Consider the following 25,181-nt stretch of genomic DNA (forward strand, 5'->3'; position numbering starts at 1 on the left):
TGGCCTGCCCACAAATATCTGTGTTTCACAAATAAAGCAGGTTAATTTAAACCACTACATCTGCAACAGCATGACAGCTCCCTAAGGGCCCTTTTAAAGCTTAGACTTGGGCAATCATTAGACTTGCAATGTATCATAGTGCCCTGTAGACCTTTTAAATAGCGTGGTCTGGCCAAGATGTGGCTGGATTTAGTCCTGTGCTCAAAGACAAAAGTGCTGCCAACAAAGGGAAGGCTGAACAATCAAAGGAGCTCCCAAGATTATTTTACTGAAATTATTTCAATTTAGGTGATACATAAAAGATGGCTCCTTTTAAAGCCATCCTTCCCTTAATTTGAGAAACAAAAGCTCCCAATGAACGTCATCTGACATCTCACAAAACCTTCACCAAAGCAAAAAGCAAAAGCACTAAGTTTGTATTTTAATTGCATAATAAATGTACCTGAGTTCAGGCTTGTACACTCAGTTCTGCCACACCTACAGGTGATTTTAAAATACATAAGCCATAACTACAAGGACTCACAAACACAATAAAAATAAAAACCCCACAATTTTGTTTTTTTGTCTTGGTAAACTTCAAATCTTCATTTGGGTTCTGAAGGCATAATTTTCCATTGTTCCTGGCAAGTACCAGCAGGTCTCAGGAGCTTGTTCTGCAAGGGTACAACTGGGGACCAAAGGAGGCTGAGGAGCCCTGAAGAAGAGGAAAGGAGTCCCTGATATGGAGCCCGTGTTGTGGCAGGATGAGCATCACCTAGCTGCAGCCAGAGCTCTGCATGGAAACACCAACCTGCCCTATCCAAACTGAGCTGAGCAGGGAGCTGCTGGAGGCTCCCCTGAGGGCCCTGCTCTGGTCACTGTGGCCCTGGGAGCTCCCCAGTGGGCAGCAGGGAGGGGACACCCAAGGACTGGCAGGGGACAGGACAGAGGCAGAGTGGCCTCAGGTGTTACACACCCAGCTGGGTGAGCTCCAGGCTGGCCTGAGCAGCAGAGGAGATGGAAGTGAGGCATTTGGGGTGTCACCTGGCAGAGCTGTGTCACCCTGGCAGGCAGAGCTGGCTGTGCAGAGGGCCCAGGAGGAGCCTGGGTTTATTCCTGGCCCTGTCATGTGCTGCAGGTCAAGGTTGTAATGCCTGGGTGAATTGCACTCATAACAAAGCCGGTATCTGTTGACTCTCACAGCTGATTGTTTTGGAACAATAATTCATAGTTGCCTCCCTGGATACAGAGAACTGAATGACAACTTGGATTAGAAGCACACAGCCTTGCCCTGAGGAGCTGCAGTTGATGACTAAACCACCAATTCTGCTATTGAGATTCCCTACTTTGACATCCCTCGGGGGCAGAATGTAGGATATTTTCTAAGCATCAGTTGTGGAAAAACACTTCCCTTTCTGGTCCTGCACGGGGTAGGCAATTAGCTTGTCCCTCTTGGGCAGGAAGGGAGGTGATTTCAAACAGACACTCCAGCTCCCCCCACCCAGGCTCAGGCTCTGACCTAGATAGGAGCTCTCCCGTGCAGGGTAAATTAGTTCAGCATAATGCAATATGGGATGCCGGAATGATCAGCATAATGCAATATGGGATGCAGGAATAATCAGCATGAACGCTGTGACTTTGATCTCTGTGATGGGAAGGGCAGCATTTCACTTGACACCAATCTTGTGACCTCATTCCCAGCACACAGCACACCAGTGCCCCTAGGTTTTATTTTTTTTAAAATGCTCTTTGGCTTTTGTTCTCCTCCTCATTTGCTTTTGAGACAGGAAGATGTAGCCAAAACCAGCATTTTCAGAGAGGTGAGCATTGATCACTGAACTTTTTTTAGCAAAGGTTAGTTGCCATAGATCACAGAACCACATTAACCCTCCTTTGAAATTGCCAGGATAACAGAATCAGGGGAAAGTAGCAGCTCATGCAGAGTAATGCTGCCAGAGAGCCCTGGGGACATTGCCATCCCTCTGGCCAGTGAGCAAGGACACAGAGCAGGAAACTCATTCCCTCCACTCTTCTGTGTTCACAAAATACTGAGGGCACGTCAGTCTCAGCCTGCAGAGAAGAGTGAGTATTGGTATTTTAACACCTTGAACCAGACTCCTCTCAGAGCTGTGCAGTGAAAAAAAACCAAAACCACCAAACCTAGAGGCAGTAGGTAAGCTGCAATAGGGACAATTCAGCTAATTAAGAAAACACCCTAAAATTCTCAACAACAAAGGTGGCAAAATGTTGAACGGTGCAATCAAATGTTGATAGTGCAATCTCTGTCCTGGAAATAGTCAAAGCTTTCTCCAAAAAGGCACTGAGCAACCAGGTCTAACTGAGCAACCTCCAATTTAGTGGGGTTGGACCAGACACCTTCAAATCTAAACTGTCACCTTCTGATCTGAGCTGTCTTAACTGCCTTACTGACTAGGCTATGACCTGGGGTTATTTTGCAGACAGGAGTGAGCAGGTGAATAGGAAAAAGATCTAAGATCTCCCAGGCAAGAACAAGCTTGGCAAATAACCTGGTTTGGCACTCTCTTAGCCTCACAAGAGACAGGCATGGCACTTCACAAGGGCCTTTTACATCTTTTACAAGGCATTTCACATCTTCGTCCTTTCATCCTACTGGAGAGACAAAGATAAATAGAGAGAAAATTCACAGTAGGGTCCTCCTAGAGAGCAGAGGGATGAAGGATTTAAGCAGGCACAAACCCTGGTACTCACCAGGAAGACGATGGTGATGAACAGTTCATGAGGTCTTCTCTGGGTCAGAGATTCAGAGTTAAAACTAACACAAGGTAAGTATGAAATCACTTTATTGGAAAGTTTCATACAAGAGTAGTCGTCAGAAAAATGATTCAAGTGATACAGTGACTTCACAGACAAACCCCTCCCACATCTCAGCTCCAGCCAATTCATTTACAGATGCCCCACTCAGTTTTTCAGAGCCTTTTGAGTCAGTGAGTTTCAGTGCAGCACAGGGAGCAGAGCCTGTTTTTACACCAAATTAAATTAGCTATGACTGAAATTTTTCCTGTGAGAGGTATGAAAGCCCCTGTAGGTCTGTTGAGAATGCTGTTTACAACATAAGGCATCAGTGCCATCTACCCCAGCTGATTCAGAACAGACTGAAAGACTGTAACAAAATATTCTGCCAATAAAAATCTTTTAGAAAAACAGTATAAAAACTTATATATATATATATATAGCATAAAGCTACCAAAAAGTGACTGTGCCATTTCCCCTCTTATACAAATAATATTATTTTAAAAAAAAACCATAATACATTAGTAGTTCACCCAGTATACAACATATTGCACCTTTCCAGAATCCTCTATGCAGCAGAAGCCCCATACAGTATGTGGGTAGTTCCAAGATGGACCTGTAGCTCCCCTTCAGTTCTGCCTGTCCCTACAGCAGCTGCCAAGAGTTTGGCTATCACAGGTTTAGGATTTAGAAAGCAGGGAGCTGCAAGATGGCAAAACAAGTATTTGCAAATCAGTACCATTTCTTCTCAGGAAGGAGAAGAACCCATCACAGGAATCTCTTGATTTTTTAAAAAAGAATCATGCATTACTTGTTGCTGGTGTCAGTGAGACAATACAGTTTTGAGTGTTTGTATGTCAGTTTTTACTGACAGAGTACTCCCCATGTGCCAAAGAGGTACCTGCAGCACCTGGCAGTGATTTCTGGCCTAACAAGAAAATACAGCCAAACCACAGGAGTAAATAAAACCAGGTCAGTTTACTTTGTTTCATGACAAAACACTGTAAGACACCAACAGACACAGTGTTGTGGGCCTGCTATCTGAAAATAATTAACATTGATTCCTCAATCCAATTTTTGGCCACCTGGAGGGTTTTAGATAGAAGAGCAATTCCTGTCTTGCCCCTTGTTTTTCCAGGCACAAGCTTCAGTCCCAGTAACCATGCACAGCTATGCAGAAAAGGAGCTGAATTCCCAGGAATTGAAGATACTGCTGTGTGTGGAACCCACCCTGTATTTGGTCACTTAATCTTCTCAGATAACTCAGCAAGAACTTACTAACTCTCCATATAACCTTGCAGAACACCAGGAATGGCCTTTAGAGTTGAGGACGTACAAATCAGATGATCTGATGGGAAGAGCAGTAACCCATCCTAGTACAGGCAGTGCAGGGATGGGGTTATTTGTTAGGGGGGGTTTTTGTTGGCTTTCTTTGACAGAGAGCTGGCCACAGCCAGGGCCCCTCCCTGCACAAAGCGTACAAAGTTATCTCCTGCTAGAGGTCCCAGGGCATAGAGCCCTTTCTCCTGAGTGCATTCATAGGTGAATGGATCAACATCTATGGGATTCCTCTTTGGATTGACTGGCTGCTCGCTGTCCAGCGCCAAGTCAATGCCATCATTTGGCAGAAAGGAGAGGTTGGGGTTTGAGCCAGTTAGAACAAGAGCCATAGAAACTTTATAAGCTTTCTGACAGCCGTTCTTGTCTTGGAAGATGCATTTCTTGTCCTTGCCAAAGGAGAGCACGTGATGCTCAGGGAGGCTGATGTAGTGCTCGTAGGGCCCAGCACAGGCAGCTGTCTGCTCTTTCATCATCTGGTGGACTTTGTGGTACTCGGGGTACATCGTTTTGGGGAGCTGGTTAAAAATAAGGCCAGGATCAGTGACTCGTCGCCGAAAAACGTGGATTACTGGAATATTGCAATGGTGAGCAAAGAGAATCGCATCAGCAGCTGTCAGACCAGCACCTACAATCAAGACTGGATCTGTCATGATGCCAACACTGTTGTTCTTCACTGCTTCTTCTAGGGCAGACAGCTGGTGGTGGACATAGGAAAGGTTTTCTCCCTTGACCCCGAGCCAGGTAGGATTGTCATATGTTCCTGTAGCCAAGACCACATTCTCTGCACAGATGGAGAAGGGCTCTTTATCACCTTCCACAGTTTTGAAAAATCCATCCACCTGAAAGACCTCTGCACTTTTTTCATTAGAGCTCCAAATTGAGTCACTGTCCTCCTGCAGATCTTTCTGGGTGTGGTTGGAGATGCTCTCTGCACTCACTTTCCTCACAGAGGTCACAACAGTGCCACATTTGAAATTCTTCTGCAGTCCTTTCTTCATCACATAGTGTTGGTAATATTGAGCAATGTCCTCTGCTGTGGCTCTATTGTTTCTGAGGCCTCTGTAATAAAGGACAAACAAAGGTCAAGCAGCAGTTAAGTAAGAGACTGGAATTTGTCCCCTCTTGCACTGAATGTATCCTAGAGCCATCTATCCTGGCACTACCAGAGAAGACTGATCTAGTTTCCCTGACTTCAGCAAAGTCATTCCTGACATACAGAGCTAACAGTGAGGTCCAGAAGCTGTTGGACAGAGGCAGCTTTCTCTAGCATTAATCCAACCCCAAGAACATGGTTGGTTATTTAAGCCTTTCTCTGATATCTTGCTTCCATTCCATTTTTAACACCTGGACTTGTTAAGATTAATAGTGACACGTATAAAGAAAAGCAGCACCTCAGAGAATGCACAGTGGCTGAACTGATTGTACTTGTCATCAGTAGAAGCCAGGTGACCATGATTTCAAGCTCTACTCAGAACTCCTGGTCACAGATTCATCTCCCCAGTGGGTGTGGAGAAGGACACCTTCCAAGCAGCACTGCAACTTTATCTGAATCTCTCAGTATAGAATGGGCTGGTTTTGGGGTGCAGGAGGGTGTCCTTTCTCTCACTAAATCATCCATAACAGATGAGTAGCTACATGCAAGAAGTCCATTCCAGGTTCTCTAAAAACCCCCAGATGTTGGCAAATGATCACACATGGATATCTCACCTTCTCTTTTGCTTCAACCATTCTTTGAAAGGGAGATCTGGGAGTCTCATCCATTCCCCTTTGCTCAGGGTAACCATAGAGCCCTCTATAGACTGGAACAAGAAGCAGAGCAAAATTACTTTAATTTTTTAATGTAAAAAGTGAAAGGCAGCTTTTCCATGTTTCAATATGGCACAGATGATGAAATCAGTAATTTCCTCTAATCTGCTGTAAGGGATGAAACCATCCATGTTCTCCAAAAAGAACAAGAGATGGGGAATATAAAGGCTTGTTTTCTTTTTAAACTTTTACTTGTCTATATATATAAGATGTAACACAGCTGACTGGGATTTTAGAGGAGCTTTTCTCTCTCCAGTCAGCACATCTGGCTATTACACAACACACAGACCCCAGCTGGCTCCAATTCACTTACGTGCCAGGCACCTCCAGGAGCGTTTCTGCCAAGGACCAGGTGGGGGATGGCTCTGTCAGGCTCATGCCACCAGGTGAGCACAGATTCTGCTGTCCCTCCAAAGTCTGTGTCTGGCCGCTGCAGGGTGTCAAACAGAAGAGCCACAGGGCTGTGGGATCGTCCCTCCAAGCCTTCAGACAGATACTCCAGATCCTAGAGAGAGAAGCACCAGATGCTCAAAGTGCAGGTAGTGCCAGGCAGCAGACTGCTTGTTACTCCAGCATCTCTCATCAGGGGCTTGGTGTGCTGGGGCAGCTCATTTACTGGCACACAGACCGGTTCTTGCCCAAGGGCTGCCTCGAGGATCTTAGCAGCAAAGATCTGGATTACAAAGCAAAATGCTTTGCTATTTGCTTAAGGCTCATTCTGTCTGTGTACTTTGAAAATCCAAACAAGGTAATAACTTATTACACACCCCTGGGATGCTTTGCTGGGATGTCATAATTTATCTTTACACAAACCTGGTCCAAAAGAGAGACTTCTGGTGCCTCTTCCAGTTTTCTCTGAAGAATAGGATGAGGATGAAGAGAGTGTCTTTTGAAGTAAGGGGTGTAACCTGACAGCAAATATGAGAGACAGATTCCTGAAGGCCCATTCCCTGAAAAAAACAATTGAGAAGAGTTTATACTTCTGGAGATAGAGCAGTTCTTTGAGAAGTGTTTCTAATATGCAGACCAATTCTAAAGACATGACACTGCTATGGATACAGGGGATTTCCTGTTCCAGCATGGGCTTATTGGATGGAGTTGGGAAGTCATTTTACCCTTCACCTCACTTGCTCCTATTTGCACTGCAAGGTCCTTAGAACTTGCTGAAAAGTCACAGGGTTAAATAAGTCAGAGGCTGCCCTCACCTGAAGCTTGAAGTCTCTAGCATGGTGATGAATGGAGTTATTTCTCTAAAATTAGGGGTTTAGAAGCTGATCATGGGCTGTCCAGGGGCCTCAGCTCTCCTGGAAGCACATTTCACACCAGTGCAGAGTAGTTCACTGTGCACAGGATACAAGATCCAGAAAAGATGGTGACTATTGAAGTGAAGGGGAACCAGTTCTTCTCAGCAAGAAATTCCATCTTTTAAGGGATATTTGGCAATACAGCCTTGACTAATGGGTCTTGAGGACTCTTTCCAATGGGAACCAGCCCTACTGTGGTACTGCAGTGTGTTAAGGAAAGTCTCTCTGCCATGCCAAGACAAGCCTTAGAACACTGCACTTTGAACAGATCGCTGGATGGCTGAACTCTTTGGCTGACCACCCAACAGCCAGGAGAAAAACTAGATAAACGTGACTCCAAAGCCTGGTGAGAGCAGCCTGTGGAAAGTCTGCACGTGGCTGTTCTCCAGCATGTTTAATATTTTACATTGGCTGGCTGCCCAGGCTTTGCTGCTGTGTGACCAAAACCCACGGCAGCGCAGTGACGAGGAGGGGAGGAGAGCCCAAGTGACAGCAGCCTGTTGACACAGTGCCAGTGCTCAAGGGTGACTGGAGCAAAGGCTGATCCTTGAGGATTCCAAAAGAGGGAGGTCATGGCTGCAAAGCCAACAGTGAGCTATGTGAAGGGCAGCCCGTGTCACAGCTGGGGACAAAGGCTGCTGTGCTGACACGAACCAGCAGCTGCAGGTCAGCGTTTGGAATATTCCACTTGCAGGAAAGTTAGCCAAAACCAACAGCAACAGACACTAAAAACAAACTAAACTGCAGCTATAGTAAAATACAACAAATTTCAGGTCACTGCTTTAGGCAGTACAAGGAGGTACCTAAGCCAAACTTCATCACCTGAGTGCTCAACACTCAGCGGCAACACACAGAGTGTGTCTAAGTTTGATATGGATGGCCACAAGAACATCTGGGGCTCAAGATATTTTAAAATTCAACTGCTTCCATGAGGCTCTAGCACAGCTGAGGCAGCACACAGCCTCCCTGGAGCAGGGCCTGTGGAAGTAGCTGGAATCTCCATGCAGTGCTGTCCAGCTGCAGTGAAACATCTGGGCTGCTTCATTCCAGCAGCCTCCCCTGAGTGCCTCTCTTCACACTGCTGCTTCTGAGGCTTTAGTGCCATCTCCACCCTGGCTCCCTGCACAGGTGCACCAGGGAGGCACCAAAATTTCCTCCTTCCCACCTAGAGACTTGTACAACTGAGCAGCACAAAGCCATTCTCAGACAAGAACTTGCTGGTAGTAGTGTCCTTGTCAAACTTGCTGTCAGCAAGGATTAGGGGTGATTTATGCAGTGCTCTAACTTTGGAGCTGCTCCCTCGGGTGCTTTGAACTCGATGCCAGAGAAGGAGGGAAGCCAGCTCTGCAAGGCACGACACACAGGCTCAGATGAGCAAGGTCCAACACCCCCACAGCTCCTGGCTGGTCAGAGGGGAAGGCTCTGACATCATTTCTTTGCTCCAAGAATCACCTCACACTGCAAGCTCCCTCTTGCAAGGGAGGCAAGACAGTTACTGTATAACCTGGCTTTTTTAACTGGTAGAAACCTGCATTTTAAAAGTCTATTGAATCTGTACAAAATCAGCGTAGCTCACTCATGTTTTAAAAGAAATCTGTGAGAAATTTCAAGAAACCTTAACAGCATCTGGAGTACTTTTTAAACAGACAAAATGGTGAAAAAACTCACACAAAGCTACCTTCAATTCAAGCACTACAGATAACTACAGCAAGGCAATTACCTATCTGTACTGAAAAGGTTTCAAATCTTTCTAAATATCCAACAGAGAAAAAGCAGGCTCAGATGAACTGATGCTCAAAAGGTTACCAATTTTACCATTAAAGATATGTGTTTTAATTTGTAAAATATCTTGTTCCTTATGTTCCACAACTCTTAGAGGTCTCTTAGTATTATAGGAAGTCTGGCTGTTTGGGAAAGGATGCAGAAACAGTAGTCAGGCATTTCTGGTTTGAGTGAGAACATGTGGAAGTGGAACTGAAATTAAAGATAGAGAGTCAAGAGAACACAGCAATGCTGGCAGGAGGAGGCTTACCTATGATCACAACAGGCAGTGTCTTGAGCCCACTCCTGTTTGAGGGTCTGGTCACTAATGGATACATCTTCCCATCTGGAAGCATTTCTGCTCTGGAATCTACCTGCTGAAACAAATATGTTTTGAATTACTTTCATTTTTTTGACAAAAATCCACAAGCAAACAAACAAGAAAAACACCACAAGATTTTCTCCATCCCACTAACTCAGGCTAATCTAAAGCATTATTATCCTGCATTGCAGACTGTCAATTACACTTCCACACTCAGGACAGACCTCCTTATCTTTTTCGCCTCCTGACCTCAAAATCAAAGGATGATTCTCTGATTATGCACTACAAAAGGGGGACACAAGAGTTATCTTTCTTTTTCAGACATGAATTCCAGGGCAGCTGGCAATTTTAGGAACCTTCTCACTACATTAAATGAAGTGTTGCAGCTTGTTAATAAAAACTTCACTTGTGACCATACTCTGTAGAAAATGGTATCATTATCACAAACACTTTTTGAAGTATCTTGTGCATTTACTGATAAGTGAAGTAAACCTGGTCTCCTGGCTGCATTTTCAAATAGGTACCATTCTATCACTACAGGGTTTTTTGAGAAGTGCTAGTTTAGTTCTGGAACCTTCTTTCTTAATTTTCCAGAAAATGGAGAGTTCTAGGTCTGAACAAGTAAATAACAAGTCTTTGAATAAAATATACATCATAATTATCTTGGAGACTAAGGTGTCATTAGAGTGGAATCTACAAAACTAATCTAATCATTATGCAAACATCCAATGAACAGTGAATGTTTCTGCCATTCCTGCAGGAATCCTACCATGTCAAATGACTTGAGTTTTCCACGGAATTCAGTTCTACTGTCACTAACCTAGAGAAGTTATTTTTTACCACAATAAACTTGAGAGTTCTGAAATTCAGCATAAGTGTTTAAGTTATCCTACAGAAAATATTTTCTTTTATAAAAACCTTATTGTCACTTTGGAAAGCTAAGCAAAATCCACGGAATGGCACGACTTTGTCCAGCAGGGCACGCTCTGCACAGCCTTCCCAAGTGCAGACAGATCTTGGCAAGTGCTCTGCACACTTCCATGAGGCCTGGCCCATCACTGCCTTTGACACAGGAATTGCAGCAGATGTCTTCCTGCCCGTGTAATGCCCCTCTTTAGGCTGACATTTACGTCACAGCAGCTCCAGCAAAGCGCAGTGACTGCCTGGGCAGCCAGGAAACCAGCAGTGAGTTTACAGATCACAGATCCCAGGCTCCAGCAGGAGTGCTGCATTTGCTTGCAGGGATGTGACAGCTCTCATGCACACCAGTGCTCAGCCATGGCTGGGCTCAGCAGCTCAATTCCAAGGCAACTGGGTTCTTCACATAAAATGAACTCAAAACCAGCAGCCTTGTCCAAATTGTTGGACACAGTTTAGTGACACTTACTGGTTGCCTGTTACCACTTAACTAAGCATTAATCTGTTATGCATTTTGCCTGACAGGGCATGAACCATTTAAAAGACATTATAGTTGTGCTTTCTAATTTAAGTAATTGGAAGCATCAAGCTTTGAAGAGAGTTGGATCTCAACAAAACTTATGTTCCCAATTTAATTGAAGGTAATTGTATTCACTACAGAAGATGAACTCCCCTTAAGGCCTCCCCACAGCCCTGGATGCTGTGGGAGCACAGCCCAACCAACCAAGGGTCTCCTTAGTCTTTTGGATAGGTCCTGCCACATTAACCAAAACCTGCACCACCTTCAGCAGACTGTGGTGCAAGTTTACCCCCAGATAACTCCTTCTCACAAAGCTCCAGAGGTGCAATTAGTAGAATTCAGCACTAGCAGCTGGGACTGCCAGAGACACCAAAGGAACAGGGCACTGGTGTGACCAGCCAGGTGCTCCCCTCAAACCAGTAAACTGCAGCACCTAGCTGCAGGTCAGCAGGAGTTTCTTCTCCATGATAACAAATAACCCCCTCTCCATCACTGTATTACACCAGTTCTTATTCATTTTTCCTAACACAGAGTACACATCTTATTTCTGTGAAACTGCTGGGAGCCTGATCTCCAGAAGCAATCTTCCAGGTTTCTGCTCCACAGCTCCCTGCAGCAGCATGCATGGCAAAACTGCATGCACATCCGAGGGACTTTTGCTGGAAGCAAGGCCTGCTCAGCCCAGCAGAGCACCTGGCAGCAGCTGCAGGGCAGCGGCAGAGCCAGCACGCAGGGAAGGAGCCTGCCAGCCCGTTGGGAAGGGTGAGCACAGCCTCACGCTGCTGGGTGCCAGCGTTCTTCTGGGGGAGCCTGAAGGGGACAAAAGAGGCAGGAGCCAGGAGAAGACAGGCTGGCAGTGCTGTTTGCTTTAGAGGAAGGTTGCCTTGGCTCCTGGCCATTGCTCTGTGCCACCCCTCTCCACCCTGATAAAGCACAGAGGCAGCAGCAAGCCACTGATAACTCCCTGTGCCACCCTCCCCCCCTTCTGCACCTTTGGACACATGAAAGAGGAGCATTTTCTGCAATTAGACCAAACCTTAATAGCTAGAGGAGCACAATTATTAGTCTGATTAAATTACTGGATCTGTACACATATGTGAGCATTTTTAACCATGGATTTATTCAGTGCCTGGGGTCACAAAACTCCTAATGACATTTTAGTGCTACACACTTTGTTTCCTGAAGATTTGGCCCTGAAAATTCTATCAACACAAGATTAACCATCCTAGCATCTCTCTACAAATGGAAGAAGTCCCTTTCACATCCTATAGCTTTCATCTCTATAATTCATAGTTATTAATTCTTATTTTCAAGTAGAAAGTGAATCAGGTGCTGAACCTGTTTATAGCTATTCCCATCCTGTAGGCTAAAGGTTTGACTTCTGGGGGTAAAACTCAGAGCATCCCAGGCATTTTAGTTTCAGGCCAAACATTCACCTTTCCTGCCATTAGATGTTAAGGTGGATTATTCTAATTACTGTTTTGGGGTTTTTTTTGCAGTCAGACTCTTGGGGCAGCTAATACAGTGTAGAGGAAAGCCTGTTCTTGCAGAGGCTGTTGGAAAGCAGCAGGACATTGAAGTTCATTGCCAATCTACACTGAACTAGTTAGGTCCAGGAAAAAGCCTGAGATAGCAAGAAACTTAAGACTGCTCAGGGGCACTCACACTTAGCTTAGTGACACTGGCTTTGGCTCCTGCTTTGAGCCTCCTGCTGGAAATGAATGTCCCTTTCCTTCTCCTCATTTGGGAGAGTGCAGCAAGTTTCACAACTTGGCTTCTTGCTCCTTCCCAAGCATTCCAGCGTCAGTGTGATGTTACATAATTGTTTCTGGCTGGAAAGCTCCCAGCTCACTCTGGGCCAGGCTCTGCATACCTTCCTGACACAGCCTCTGTCTGCAGGGACTGTAACTCACAAACTCGGCCAGTGTGGCTCTCACTCCTTCCAGGCTGCAAGCCTGAAACAGGTTTTCAGTGAGCAAATGAAAAAGCAAAGACACATTGAGCAAGACAAGGAGACCCTGTGATCCTTGGAGAAAGGGAAAGCCAGGTTACATCAGCCACATGCAGGTAGCTCTCCCTGTAACAGCCAGGAGATTTTGCTGAAGTCAGAATCACCAAGTGTGGCCTGAGCAGCACATGGGGAGAGCTCAAGAGAGCAATGCAGCTGGGGTACAAACACTGGGGGAGGTTAAAAAAGGTACCACAACACTCAGTTTTAAAGAACAATTCTAACACAGATGCAACAATAGTTTTCTTCAGCTTAATTTCCTCATTAACTCACTTGTTTCACCAGTTTACTATTTAATTAATTAGTACTTTAAAAAAAAGTAACAAAAAACCAGAGATCTTGACAGCTTTTACATTTTATACTCATTTTATACTTCCCTACAAGTTTCAGAAGCTGTTCTCTCCTTGTATCATCACTCTTGCATGTCAGGCCAGTTACCCCCCAAACACAATTAAACTATGTGGAAAAAATTCAACTTTGTGGTATGTAATAACACCTTTCCAAAAACACCCCTGTGATACTCAGAAACTGATGTTAGGGTACACCAGACAGAGCTCTCTGTGCTTATTTGGAGCCTTCTTACCTTTAGCTGCAGGTCTGATGAGAGGCGGAATCTTTATGAAAGTGATTGTACAGTCAGGAGAGCCAACCACACTAAAAGCCTGGAATCCTCTCTCTGCTCCAAGACAGCTGTTTAAATATAGTAGGCAACCAGCAGCAAGAGAGGAGAGGAGGAGCCAGGATGACTGGAGGTGGAGCAAGGAAAATACCAATAAGCATGAGTCAGCAGGAATATTTCCCTTCCCAGCTCCTGAATGAATGCAGAGAAACCTCCTTAGTAATGTTCAGCTGACTAACGTGACTACAGCCAAAGCAGGCTTACAGGACCCCTGGCTGCCAGAAGTCCTGCACTGAACAAATATTTCCACTTTTAACCCTCAGGACAACACAGATATATAGTGGGTCTGAAAAGATTGATTTCAGTTTGTGTTTCTTTTTCTTCAAATCAGTGAGATAAAGTGTTATAAGCCTTTTGCACAGTAGCAGTAAAATGAGTCAAACTGCTTGCATAAAACTCTGAACCCACCAGGGGTTTCATCCAAGGTATTTTACTCAATTCAGAGAATAATTGATCTGGTTTGCTAAATTTAAAATGCCCTTCACAAATTAAATACCTTTATCCCAAAGTGTTCAGTTCAAGTAGTAAATGAAGCACATATTTATCTCTGAGGCCATCTGTTTGGAAACCACAATTTCCAGGAAATCAGGACTGCTGATAGCAGTTAAAATGCGTACTTTCATTCATGTGATCTAAAAGATAAAAGCAGTTCATGAGAAGGATTTCTCTGCTCTCATGACTCCCATCAGAGCAGAATACTTAACATAAAACTCTGTTTTAATTCCACCAGAATAAGTTGTTTTAATTAATGTGAAGCAACTGTTTCACTCAAAGTTTACCAGTCAATCCTTTAAAAAGTCTGACTCAGTAAATGCTGTCAGACTGACGTGGGTGGGGGGAGAGGGGTAAGGACTCTTTCCAGTTTCCTGGGCCTTTATCCAAGGTAGCATTTGCACAGAGCTCTTGAATAACTCACACTGATTTTTTGACAGCAAGGGCTTTTATAGGCATTATTCAGATATTTATTGGCATGTAACCAATGTGTCCATGTCAGCCACAGAAAAATTAAGCTTTCAGAGAAAATAAGGCATTTGTTTGCTTAGGTGATTTAAGACTGCCCTGTTACTAGGTTTTTCAAATCTGTCTTCAATACACTGGAGTGTTGCATGTCAAACATTGTAGAACAAAGATGTTCAAGTCCATACCTGCTGATACCATAGATACAAGACAAAACCATATATGATGCTTTGGCTGGCATATAAGGAGTACTTCTTGTGTGTGCAAATCTGCAGAAATAAAGTTGCCTTCTCTGTAAAAAATAGGAGATCCTGTCCATTTCCTACTAGAATTTGTAAAACTAGAATCTCTATTACCTTTGCAAATAAAGCCAGGATGGCTTCCCAACACCACAAGCTCTATATAGTTCTGTGCACAGTACAATTCTTTACAGGAAAACGTTTATGTACAATAACCCACTGCCCTTTATTTGCTGGTACAATAAGACCATTGAACGCAGTAATTTGGGGGCTTCTTTTTTATTGATATCCCAAGGAACACATCACAGAGAATAGACATATATCAAAGTAACTGTTTCTCCTTGTGTACCTTGACCGCAAACAAATGATTCAGCCCAACTCTTTGGATAAACTTTCCAGAAGAAGAGGTAATTGAGCAATATGTAGTTGGCCTTGCAGCCAGCCCTTGACCTACAAACTCATGCAATTCACTTCTATTTTTTCCTGAACTGACAAAGCCATTTTGTTGGTGCACAGAATTAAGATCAGAGCCATAACACTGTACTGAGGAATACTTTGCACCTGAACCAACCCCTATTTCCTTAGAAAGAAATCTCCTTGTTACTTATTGACTTTTCACCTCAGGTTATGTAAGTTCTACCTGTCCATAGAACAGGTAGAATCTGACAGGTCTCCTGCTTATGAAACCTGTCAGATTCTGCTGTCTCCTGATTTGGGGGAGCTTAAGCTCTGGTGTCAGAATTCCTTGCTGACAGCTCATGGCAGAACCTTTCCTACAGCACCTCTCCAGCATCCACCCTTCCCTCTAGCCAGCCTTAAGGTGTGCCAGACTGTGCTAAATTATCCTGACAAACTACATTGTTTCATTCATTAGAACTTCATGTTCTGTTGGTTTTTCATAAAGAGGGGAGCACTCCCAGTGTGATCCTCCATGGGCCACAGTACTGCTTTGATGCTTTGGTGTTCTTCTCAATTATGGCAAACCAGAAATCTAAAATTCTGCATGTTTTCTGCCTTAAGAGAATATTAAGTGTTCCATTCACTCACTCACACACAGAATGCACATCATTTAATCTAAGACAAAATACAAAATCAAATGTTGGAAAATCTGATCAAGTATCTTGGTTCCACACGGTCTCTGTGCAGAACCTAAAACCCAGCTTCACTTTGTTGCTGCCTAAAGCATCTCCACTTTTGTAACCAAGAAAAGCTTACACTTAGAGTTACATGTGAGCTTAGATACCAAACTAGGACCCACATATGTAATGATAATAAATGGTTTGACATCAATACTGTGGCAGTTTACCTGGTTTATTTTTGCTTCAGCTAAGAAAACCTACATTTGTCACCAACACCACAGCCCAGACCACATCAGCAAGATGTTCCTTGTGAATGCTGTGGCAGCCCCCAGTCAGAAGCAGCAAGTTGTGGCCCTACAAATTCTGAGAGCAGGTGGACGTCTGAGATAATGTGACTTGCTCTGCTGAATGACAGAGGTAAAAAAGGCTGGAACTCCCAGACAATTGCTAGGTCTGACAGAAAAAGCAGCTTAGGCAACGCTGGAAGTATGAGACCCAGTTCTGCTCTCAGTTAAACTTGTGACTTCCTACATGTGTTTGTGCTTTCACATGGCTTCCTCTAAAGAAAGATTTGGCCCAGACCACATGTCCCAACTTTCCCATGTCCCTGCCAAAGTAATATCTGTTATGTGTTCATACCTCTTTTTGCACTGTTTAGGCAGCTGGGTCCAAAGGAAGAGAAGTAAAGGTTCACTGCACCCTTTTGTTGTTCACAGGAACATTGACCTCCCAGTCACATAAATGATTGAAATGGTTTTGTTTTAGTAACTTGCTAAATTGTTTGAGGAATGTAAAAAGCAAAACTTTACATTTTGCTGGAACTATTGTAAGATGGTGGTTTTTTCTTTTCCCTGCTTTCAATTCATTACCTTGAAATCATTCCCTGTCTGTTCAGAGAGGGTTGTCTTCCTAAAGCAATGAGATGAAACCAAAGAATTTCACCATCCTTCACTGGCCAGGGGCATCAGCCACTTCCACCACTTTGTCTTAAAAACAGCTGTTAAAAAATAGACTTGGGGAGGTGAAAATCAATCACAATACCCAGGAGGGCTACAAAGCTTTCCTGGCTGCATTTAACCATGCCCTTGGCCACTCTGCAGCAAGGGCCTGTGCACAGCACACAGAGTGTGCCCTAGGGCCAGTGCCTCACTGGGACATTCCCCAGACTGTCTGTCCAGGCTTAGGGAGCAAGAACAGAGAGCGTTTGCAGTGGTCAAGAGGGTCCCTATAAGCACACCCTGAAAGAGACATTCCCAGTACTACACTGGGAGCCAACTGTGGATATTTTGCAAGAATAGTTTACATGTGAAGTATCCGTGTAGAGAAGTAGTAGAGTGCCAAGCGGCTGTGCAGGCATTTCCTCAGAGAACGGGCCAGGATCACCATTTCCCTCCTCAGATGGCTGGATGGTAGCCAAATCTGGGGTGCTTTCTACTCCCCAACACACGTGCTTCCTTTCAGAAATGAGTAGGATGCAAAGAGGTGCAGTCCATAGGCTCCAGGGACTACAGCCACGCAGGTTTCCCAGGAGTGGATCATTGCAGGCTCTTCATTCCCAAATGTCACAGGCAGAGGAAAGCTCAGCTCATGTGCTCTGCCCTCAGAGCTCCATTGTGAGCTCAATATCGATGTTTTGGGGAAAAGTAAACACACACACTTTCATGTAAACAAACAGCATCCATGACCTAGTCAAAGATTAAACCACACATTAAACTGGTTGGGAATTTTCCTCTTATCTAAATGTCAATGTATTCAAAATATTTACATGAGTTCTGGAGAGCTGCATGATTTGAAGATACAGCCTTTAGCTTCTACAGTCATACAGTCATGGTTTAGTTATGTTCTTTTAGTCTACATGAGCATTTAGCAACTGATTAATTGAATAAACTGCTGTAGAATACTATGGTGTGTGTGTATGTCCCAAGCCACAAAATATCCTTCAAAAGTTAATGTTCATAGTTTCTTGAGTGGAATAACTAACAGAGAAGAAAACTGGAAGTAGTGGGTGCAGCTGAACTGTGAGCACTGAGCATCTTCTCTGAATGTACTTTCCCTTAGGGCAAAACTGCAGTTTCCAAGTACAAGTGAGTAATTCAAAGGTGGAAAAGGAGCATGTGATGCTATGAGCTTGTTTAACTCAGCAACACAAACTTTCATAAACAGGGTTGCAGCAAGCCTTTGGAGTTTCTTGTATTCATTTCTTTGCCACAGCTAAAGCCATTCTGCAGGTCTTTAATCCAACTTTAGTTTTCTCTACTTTGCCAAGAATCATTTAATCAAGATAAAAGATTTTGTAGCATTCCTTAATGGCTTTGAAACATGTACACCTAAGGGCACCCAGAGGTAGCCAGGCGGCATTCTCAATTATGTCAAAGAAAAATAAGATTTTCTCTAGCAGAGCACAATAGTTTTTAGCTGTGAAGGTTTAGAAGAGGACTGGACTAGAGTTATCCTGCAGCTTCCTACCCTCAGGGTTTATTTTCATTTTCCTCTTAAGCACCTGATGCTATCAGAGATAACAGCTGCTCGGATCCAGGTTAGCCAATCTGATATCCCTGACTTGCAACATTTCCTTTCTGCCATAACTTTAAGAGTCTGAGTTTAAAGTGCTTTTTGCAGGCAAGTCCTTCCTTCTTAAGAGTCCTTTCATGCACACTAAAAGGTCAATTGGAGTGATATTTTCTTAGACACCAATTTCCCTTCACAGTAGCTCCAACACTGACTGGCAGGAGTGAAATCTAAAGTCTCCTGGGACTATTCTGCATTAAACCTGGGTGAGCCAGTATCTTCTACAAAGATAATCTTATCACTTAGTCACAATATAACAGTAATGCATTGAAGTGTAACAAAATTATTTCAGAGGTCAGGGTTTCTCACCTGTAAAGATTTTGCACAGTGGATTTACAGGTGAGAAAGAGGCAGGATTTCTGCAGAAGAATAAACCTATTCAGTAAGTAATTCCCAAAACATTTGGTTTAGAAATACATTGCAATTTGTGTAATTCCACATTTAACTGATAGACACTCATTTTTGCCCATGTCAAAGCTTAAAGCTGAACATAGGTCATTGAAACAAGTGTGCAGTGCTGAATTATCTGTCAATAGATATACTCAGCTTGTACCAGATTAAAATCCAATTTCCCCAAAATCTTGTTCAAGTTGTATTTCTGTTTCTTGGAGAAATTTCACTAGAGATATCTTCCATGTTTCTCATTCCCAGCTACTCTACAAAAAACTTACCATCTCTGTTGCAGGTGTATTTTGGCTTGAATTAGTTTAGCTCACATTCTGTTGTTACTGTTCTGGGTTTTCGGTTGGCTGGTTGGTTTGGGTGTTTTTGTGGTGGCTTTTTTTGTTGGTTTTTTTTAGTGTGCTTTATTTTTTGTCTTTCGAGCAGCTTATTTTAGAGGAGAGCTGAGAGACTTTAGATTAATCTTACACCCTTGTCAATAATTATTTTATCATGTGAAATAACTTATTTTTAATCCACTCACATTTTTGGCAGCTGTCAGGCCAGCTGCAGTTTTTATTTTTTTCCACAGAGGAGCTGTCCCAAGCACAGATGAAAAGAAGGAGGTGTTTCTCATTGCCTGGTCAATATTTGTCTTGATTGTGAAAATGCTAAGTTTGAATCATCAAGCAAAACCTCTGCCAAAGAGCCTGGGGACTGCAATATGAAGTGACCCTTTACCTCAGGGCTGTGACAGAGAAGAGCCTGAGTGGCTCTGCTTATCAGCCCAGCCTGAAATGTGCCTGGCACGGCAGAACGATGTGGCACCAAGGTGACCAGAGTGTGGGCTATCTTTGGTGTCTGTCCCTGGCAGCTCTGACTGGGGCATTATCCACAGCCCTTTTTTATACTGGCACACTCAGGGCTGTCAGCAATGACTGCAGATCAGAGGTGTGTCACACAAACTTCTGCCCTTGTCTCTTGTCTCTGCTGCTGCAGCTCGCTGTGCTGAGCGTGTGCCTGAGCTGCTCTGGGTGACCCGAGCTCAGAGTGGCTGCTCTGCCTTTGGGACATGCACAGGCCAGGCCAGAAGGACCCAAAAGGTCCCTCCAGCCTCCTGTCCCAGCCTCAGCAGTGGCCATCAGCAGTCACCCACGGGATGGAGCAGGACATGTATGTGATGCTTGTCTTTTGTCTTCCCCTGCCTCCAGGTATGTGCAGCTGAGCCAAGTGGCTCAAGTCTGATGAGGTTTGTTCCCTTGCTAGTTCCTTCCATCTGTTTTCATCTGGTTCCCAGTGATTTCACATGTGGCCTCTAGTACTTGTACTAAAGAGAGATTACACAAGGGATCCCTCTCCACAGCACCATATTTATACATTTCTATTCTATTTCTCTCAGTCCTCTGACTTATTCCAAATACAGAAATTGTTCCATACTCCATATCAACCTGTTTTATCTTCTCCAGATGCTCATCTCGTATGCTGAGATGAGAAAAACAGCATGTAATCCAGCAATCTAAGGACAGATGAACCATAGGTTTATGCATCAGCTGTCTGGTTTGGCCTCCATCCTTTCCTAGCACTTAATTTCACCATCAGTTAGCACTGAGCTGGACTATTTCTCTTCACCTTAGATTCAAGTTCAGACTTGTCCCTGCTCTGACTGAGCTTCCTTGCCTGGACCTGTGCCAGAGGATGAGAAAACACAAAGGAATTGTGCAAAAGTGTGAAGTAATAGGACAGTAGAGAAGCATTGCACAGATTTTTCTTCAAACCAATATAGCCAGCCACCTGCCTGATAAAAAGCAAAGTGGCAAACCTTGGAGACTTTCTGGATACTCCTTGTTCACAAAGAAACCTCAACAAAATGACTGAAGGGCATGTGTGTGGGAAAAAGCAAGTTCTCACCTGGTACCTCAGCAGGGAGGAGGCCTTAGGTAAACACAGCAGAGAAGCTCAAAGAGCTCTCATTGCACTCCATCCCCGGCCTGATCTTGATCTGCTCTTATCCTCTCACCTGAATAAAGCATTCACGGGGTGCTTATGCAAAGCCTCTGCTAGGTTTGCCTCAGGAGTGGCTGTTATTCTGAAAGAGACAAAGTACAGGCACCACCAGGAGTGCAATGAACCTTTCCCTCACCTGGAATGGGGACAATGGATATAAAGCAGCACAAAGGTGATGTCCTCGACTTCTAGAAGACTCCCTGTGCTTAGTGTGCCTGGGAAACATAGACAAGACTCCTGGGCCTGGGACTGCAAAGCTTCTCTATCTGCCACCACACTGCAGTGCTGACCCCCCTGATGCTCTACCATTGTGTGCCTGAGTACACGTGATGCTTCATTCAACTCATCAGCTCAGCCTGTGAATAAAAATATCAGCCATGAGGTCAATTATTATGCTAGTCAATGATCTCAAAACAGAATGAGAAAAAAGTAACTTTAGAAAATAATTTTAGTTGTACTTATTTATGCAAGCTTGCCATACATACCTCAATTTTTTCTGAAATTTTACACCTTTCAATGTGTTATTAATACAAACTATTGCAATGGAACACAATTTTAGAAAATGTCTTTTTTTAAAATTTATTTTTTAGTTTCCCATAAAGCCTTGCTAGAGGACTTTGAGTCCACTCAGCTTTGCAGTGCTTTCATATTTTTCAAATGACGTGCATTCAGTATAAAGCCTTGATGGCTTTCTCCTTGTTCTGACATTTGGGAAAGTGTAAACAAACTTGCCCAGCTGTCACCAAACTGCTGTTAGTCTTGGAACACAATAAAAAGCTGGAGTGTCATTACTGAGCTGCATCCTGAGAGTGCTCTCAGCTTGCACCATTCCCCTCAAACACACAGAAGTCTAGTCCAAAAAAGAAAAACACCCAATCAAATAACCAAGTGGCACACAAATGAGCATGTAATAGCAGAAATACTCTTACAAAATAATAAGAGAATTATATAATATAAGGAACAGCTTTAATCTTAACAGGGTGTTAATCTGTCCCATCTGACTCACGTCTAGGTGTGACTGGTTATCAAACAGATACTTTTAATCATTTAAAGATACAGAAAAAGTTCAGAGATTAAATGTCTGCTTATTAATTGCCGTAACAGAGGCAAGAAATGAACACATATCTCCTGGCCTGTGCTTCAGCCACAGGGCTGCTCTAGGACAAAAGTTATCCAGATTTCTTGCTGTGCTATAGGTGACCAACCTGTGTCACACCTTTCTGTGCCTGATCACAAGTACCGAGCCCCTCGTTAAAAAGTGCTAATCTTTCTAAGTCAATAGACTAGGTGATTTATAGTTATTTACAATACAGCTTCATTTTTAGTTGTAGCACATGATCCCCCAGGAAAGAATTCACATTTCCCAGCTCTCAGTGGGTTCGTTCTGGGCCGAGACATCTGCCAGTCCCCTCGGCCATGGAACACCCTGGAACACACCCAAGCTCTGCTCAGGCATGTTCTGTACATGGGCATCTCTTCTGCTGCAGTGGCTAAACCCTCCAGCACCACTAGGCTAGAGTGCACCTCAGAGCACTCAGCTCCTGCCAAAACCCCCAACAACCCCTGTGTCTCTATAGGCACAGCCTGTGACACAGATATTCTGCATCTTTGTTTCGCAGTTTCACATCTCTCCAACATGTTGCAATTTCCTACAGAATTGCTGTTTCTACAGAAAATTTGCATATTTTCCAATATACAAGCATTTATTTCCTAGTATATGTGGGAATAGCTAAAACAAGTAGTCTGTTCCAGCATATTTGTTGGACTGTGTTAAAACTCTTTGTATGCTGCATTTGTTCTGGAGACATGCTTGTCTCACAGCTTCTGATCTTATCTTCAGCCTGTACAGAGAAATTACTCCCATGAACTTTGGAAGGTCAGCTTGTTAAACATCTATCCATTCTCCCCTACTCTTTCTAATCATCTAGAAATAATAATTAACTTAATTTTCTGAGATGGGGATGACTACTTTACTACCCAATTCATGTTATGTGTTTCAGATGACTCATATACGGCAACTATGCTGCCTCCAAGGGTTTTTCCTTACAAAAATTCCTCACTAAACTTGCCAAATTGTTTTTTTTTTCTTGTTCCTTATTTCTTCATCCAAGAGGCAACATTCTTTTCTAAAACTTGCAAAAGAGGGCTTTGTGCCATGGTACAGGTACAAGCTTGTCAAAAGTAACATGGCATGAAGCAGAGAGCCTGCATTTGGGACTGTGCTGGGAAATGAAACAACTGAGTCAGGCAAAACTCCATGTCAAGCCTCTCCTGCCTGATATCAGCTCCAGTTTTCTGTAGATTCTGCCAAGGTCTTTGGAAATCAGTTGCCCAATACCTCTTTGGGAATAATACTGGCACATCCACCGGTGCAGAGCGGATATTTCAGCAACTTGCTGAAGGAGTGTTTGGTGCATCACAAGAATGTGCCTGCACAGGAAGGCAGTTTCAATGAGTACAGCTGGCAGAGGGAGAAAAGAGCCTGGGGGAAACAAACCCATCTCTCCAGCTGATTAGGTGCAATAACTCCTTGGAGGAAATTTGCTGGTTTCAGCAGCAACCAGCTTCCACCAGCAGACAGAGGTGCCACACGGCACATCCTGTTCCACAGGACACTGCTCTCCACAGTCACTCTAAAACTTGGAAACACACATCAGGGTGTCTTGCATTTGAATGACACCACCCCACATCTCCAGAGATGCCTTCCTGTCCACTGAGGAAATCACCTGCTGGGAGACCAGCATGTCCCACCTCCCTCTAACTTGTACAAAACCTTGCTGGTTTATGTAACCCTGCAAACATGAGGCTGTTTTGAAAGAACTCCAAAACATACAAGAGATGTCTGAGCAATACATGAAAACAAGCCTGAATTTCAGCTTTACAGAGTTTCATGATAGCAATCTAATATCAGGTATCACAAAGGTTCATTCTGGCTGAGTATCAGTGATGGATGAAAGGGAATTTGTTAGCTGAGATACCATAAGATATTTGCCAGAACTGCATACAACCTTACCTAGTTAGTTCCTTCCATTTATCACAAAAATTAGGATCATTTTCTTACAGGTTTCATTCACTGTTGAGCAAGGCAGTCAGTCTTTAAAGCAAAAAACAATAAAGTTTTTCAGCATGTAAATACAGCTCATACAGGTTAATTACTCACTTCAATCTCCTCATCTGAAGCACTAACAAGAGGGAGGATGTTGGTGGGTAAGGTGTCTGTCAACATCACCAATACCTTACTTTTGGAACATCTTGTGGTTTTTGCTCTTAGAAGGGGTCTGAGCCAAATCACACCACCATAAACAGAAAGGCCTGTCGAAGCAAGGTAAACATTCCAACCAGCCTCAAGGGCATTTGGATTAGCCTTCCTGTATAATTGACATGTCACGATGTTTTTGTAATATAGGAAAAGGTACAATGCTTCTCCATGCACCAAGGCAGTAATCTCACAGTTTTAGGAAGAAACCTGGTAAAGAGAAGATTAATCAAACTAGGATCAGATTGCTGCTTTTATAGTAAGACTTTACAGTTTTCCTAAATAACAATACTTGAGCTTCTAAGTATGGAAAAAAAATTAATACTAAACATGGGCATACATCTTTACTAGAGCTTTAAGCTAGACTTGCTTCTCTCCATCTTACATTTATCAAAGGAATGTCCAGAAACTTTATAAGCCCATGTGCAGAGGTAAAACACAGTCACACTAACCAGTTAAAAAAGTACATCCTACAGCTCTGTGGACTGCCAGTCCCTCTCCATTTCTTATGGATGTACTCCTAGCCTGTCCTGAAATAACCTCTTCAGACTCTTCTCAGAAACCAAGAGAACTAAAACAAGGTGCACAATTGCTCACACAGTAAACACACAGCCCTACATGATGCAAGAATATGAAATGTTTGTGCAAAACATTGAGTTAGTAAATAAAACCAAATAGATTATAGAAACCTCAATGTGCTTGCAGCTGTATTTATGGTAGCAGCTTCTTTAAGTTGTAGCTGCAAGTCTTTTCTTCCTCTGGCTCACAGCAGCAGCCTGCACAAATAATTTAGAGTTGATCTGAACAGTCTGCTTCAGCCCACCACATGCTGTGTCCATTTATGTGCTAACAGACATTCAGAGATCCCTTTCTTGCTTTGGAAACATCTTCAGCTGCTCTTTCAATTCCCTGACTGCTGCTGAGAGCAGCACAGATGGACTCTAATTTCTCCACCCTAGCATCTGCACATTTTTAGCCCCTCACAAAAGAAGGGCAGGCAACTTCTGACATGCCAGTTTGAGACTGGCAGGTACATTTTTCACCTTTCAGCTCCAGGGCTCTATTCCTGCTGACAAAACTGGGATGCTGCCCTCACCCATGCTGATGAGACCATACTGGTCAGGTGTGTTCTGTCTGGTTTCCTCCTCCCTGTCTCCTTAAATGTCTGCCAGCAAGCTCCATTTACCTTTACCCTTATTCTAACTGCCCCATTCAGGGTGTTTTATTACTAAAAAAAAAAAAAAATAAAAAAAAATGGTGTGCAAAAAGGCCTGGAAAAAATTTTTA

The 25,181-nt window shown here is 43.6% G+C and overlaps 1 protein-coding gene across 2 annotated transcripts; it reads right to left on the minus strand.

Annotated features, from left to right (window-relative positions):
• Positions 1-2,784: 2,784 nt before the first annotated feature.
• Positions 2,785-13,459, minus strand: OSGIN1 (oxidative stress induced growth inhibitor 1). 2 transcript variants are annotated; one of them, XM_039721165.1, is made up of 6 exons: positions 13,315-13,459; positions 9,235-9,340; positions 6,712-6,848; positions 6,212-6,403; positions 5,800-5,891; positions 2,785-5,151 (listed from the first exon to the last, which is right to left on the minus strand). In XM_039721165.1, exons 2-6 carry the CDS (start codon positions 9,317-9,319, stop codon positions 4,158-4,160), a joined length of 1,500 nt encoding a protein of 499 aa, XP_039577099.1. In that variant the 5' UTR covers positions 9,320-9,340; positions 13,315-13,459; the 3' UTR covers positions 2,785-4,157. The 2 variants fall into 2 exon arrangements, with proteins under 2 accessions (XP_039577099.1, XP_039577100.1); XM_039721166.1 differs by having other exon boundaries at positions 9,235-9,337; positions 13,315-13,444.
• Positions 13,460-25,181: the final 11,722 nt, after the last annotated feature.

Source organism: Passer montanus, unplaced genomic scaffold, assembly GCF_014805655.1.
Source record: "Passer montanus isolate IOZ18808 unplaced genomic scaffold, ASM1480565v1 scaffold45, whole genome shotgun sequence".
NCBI classification, from domain to species: Eukaryota; Metazoa; Chordata; class Aves; order Passeriformes; family Passeridae; genus Passer; species Passer montanus.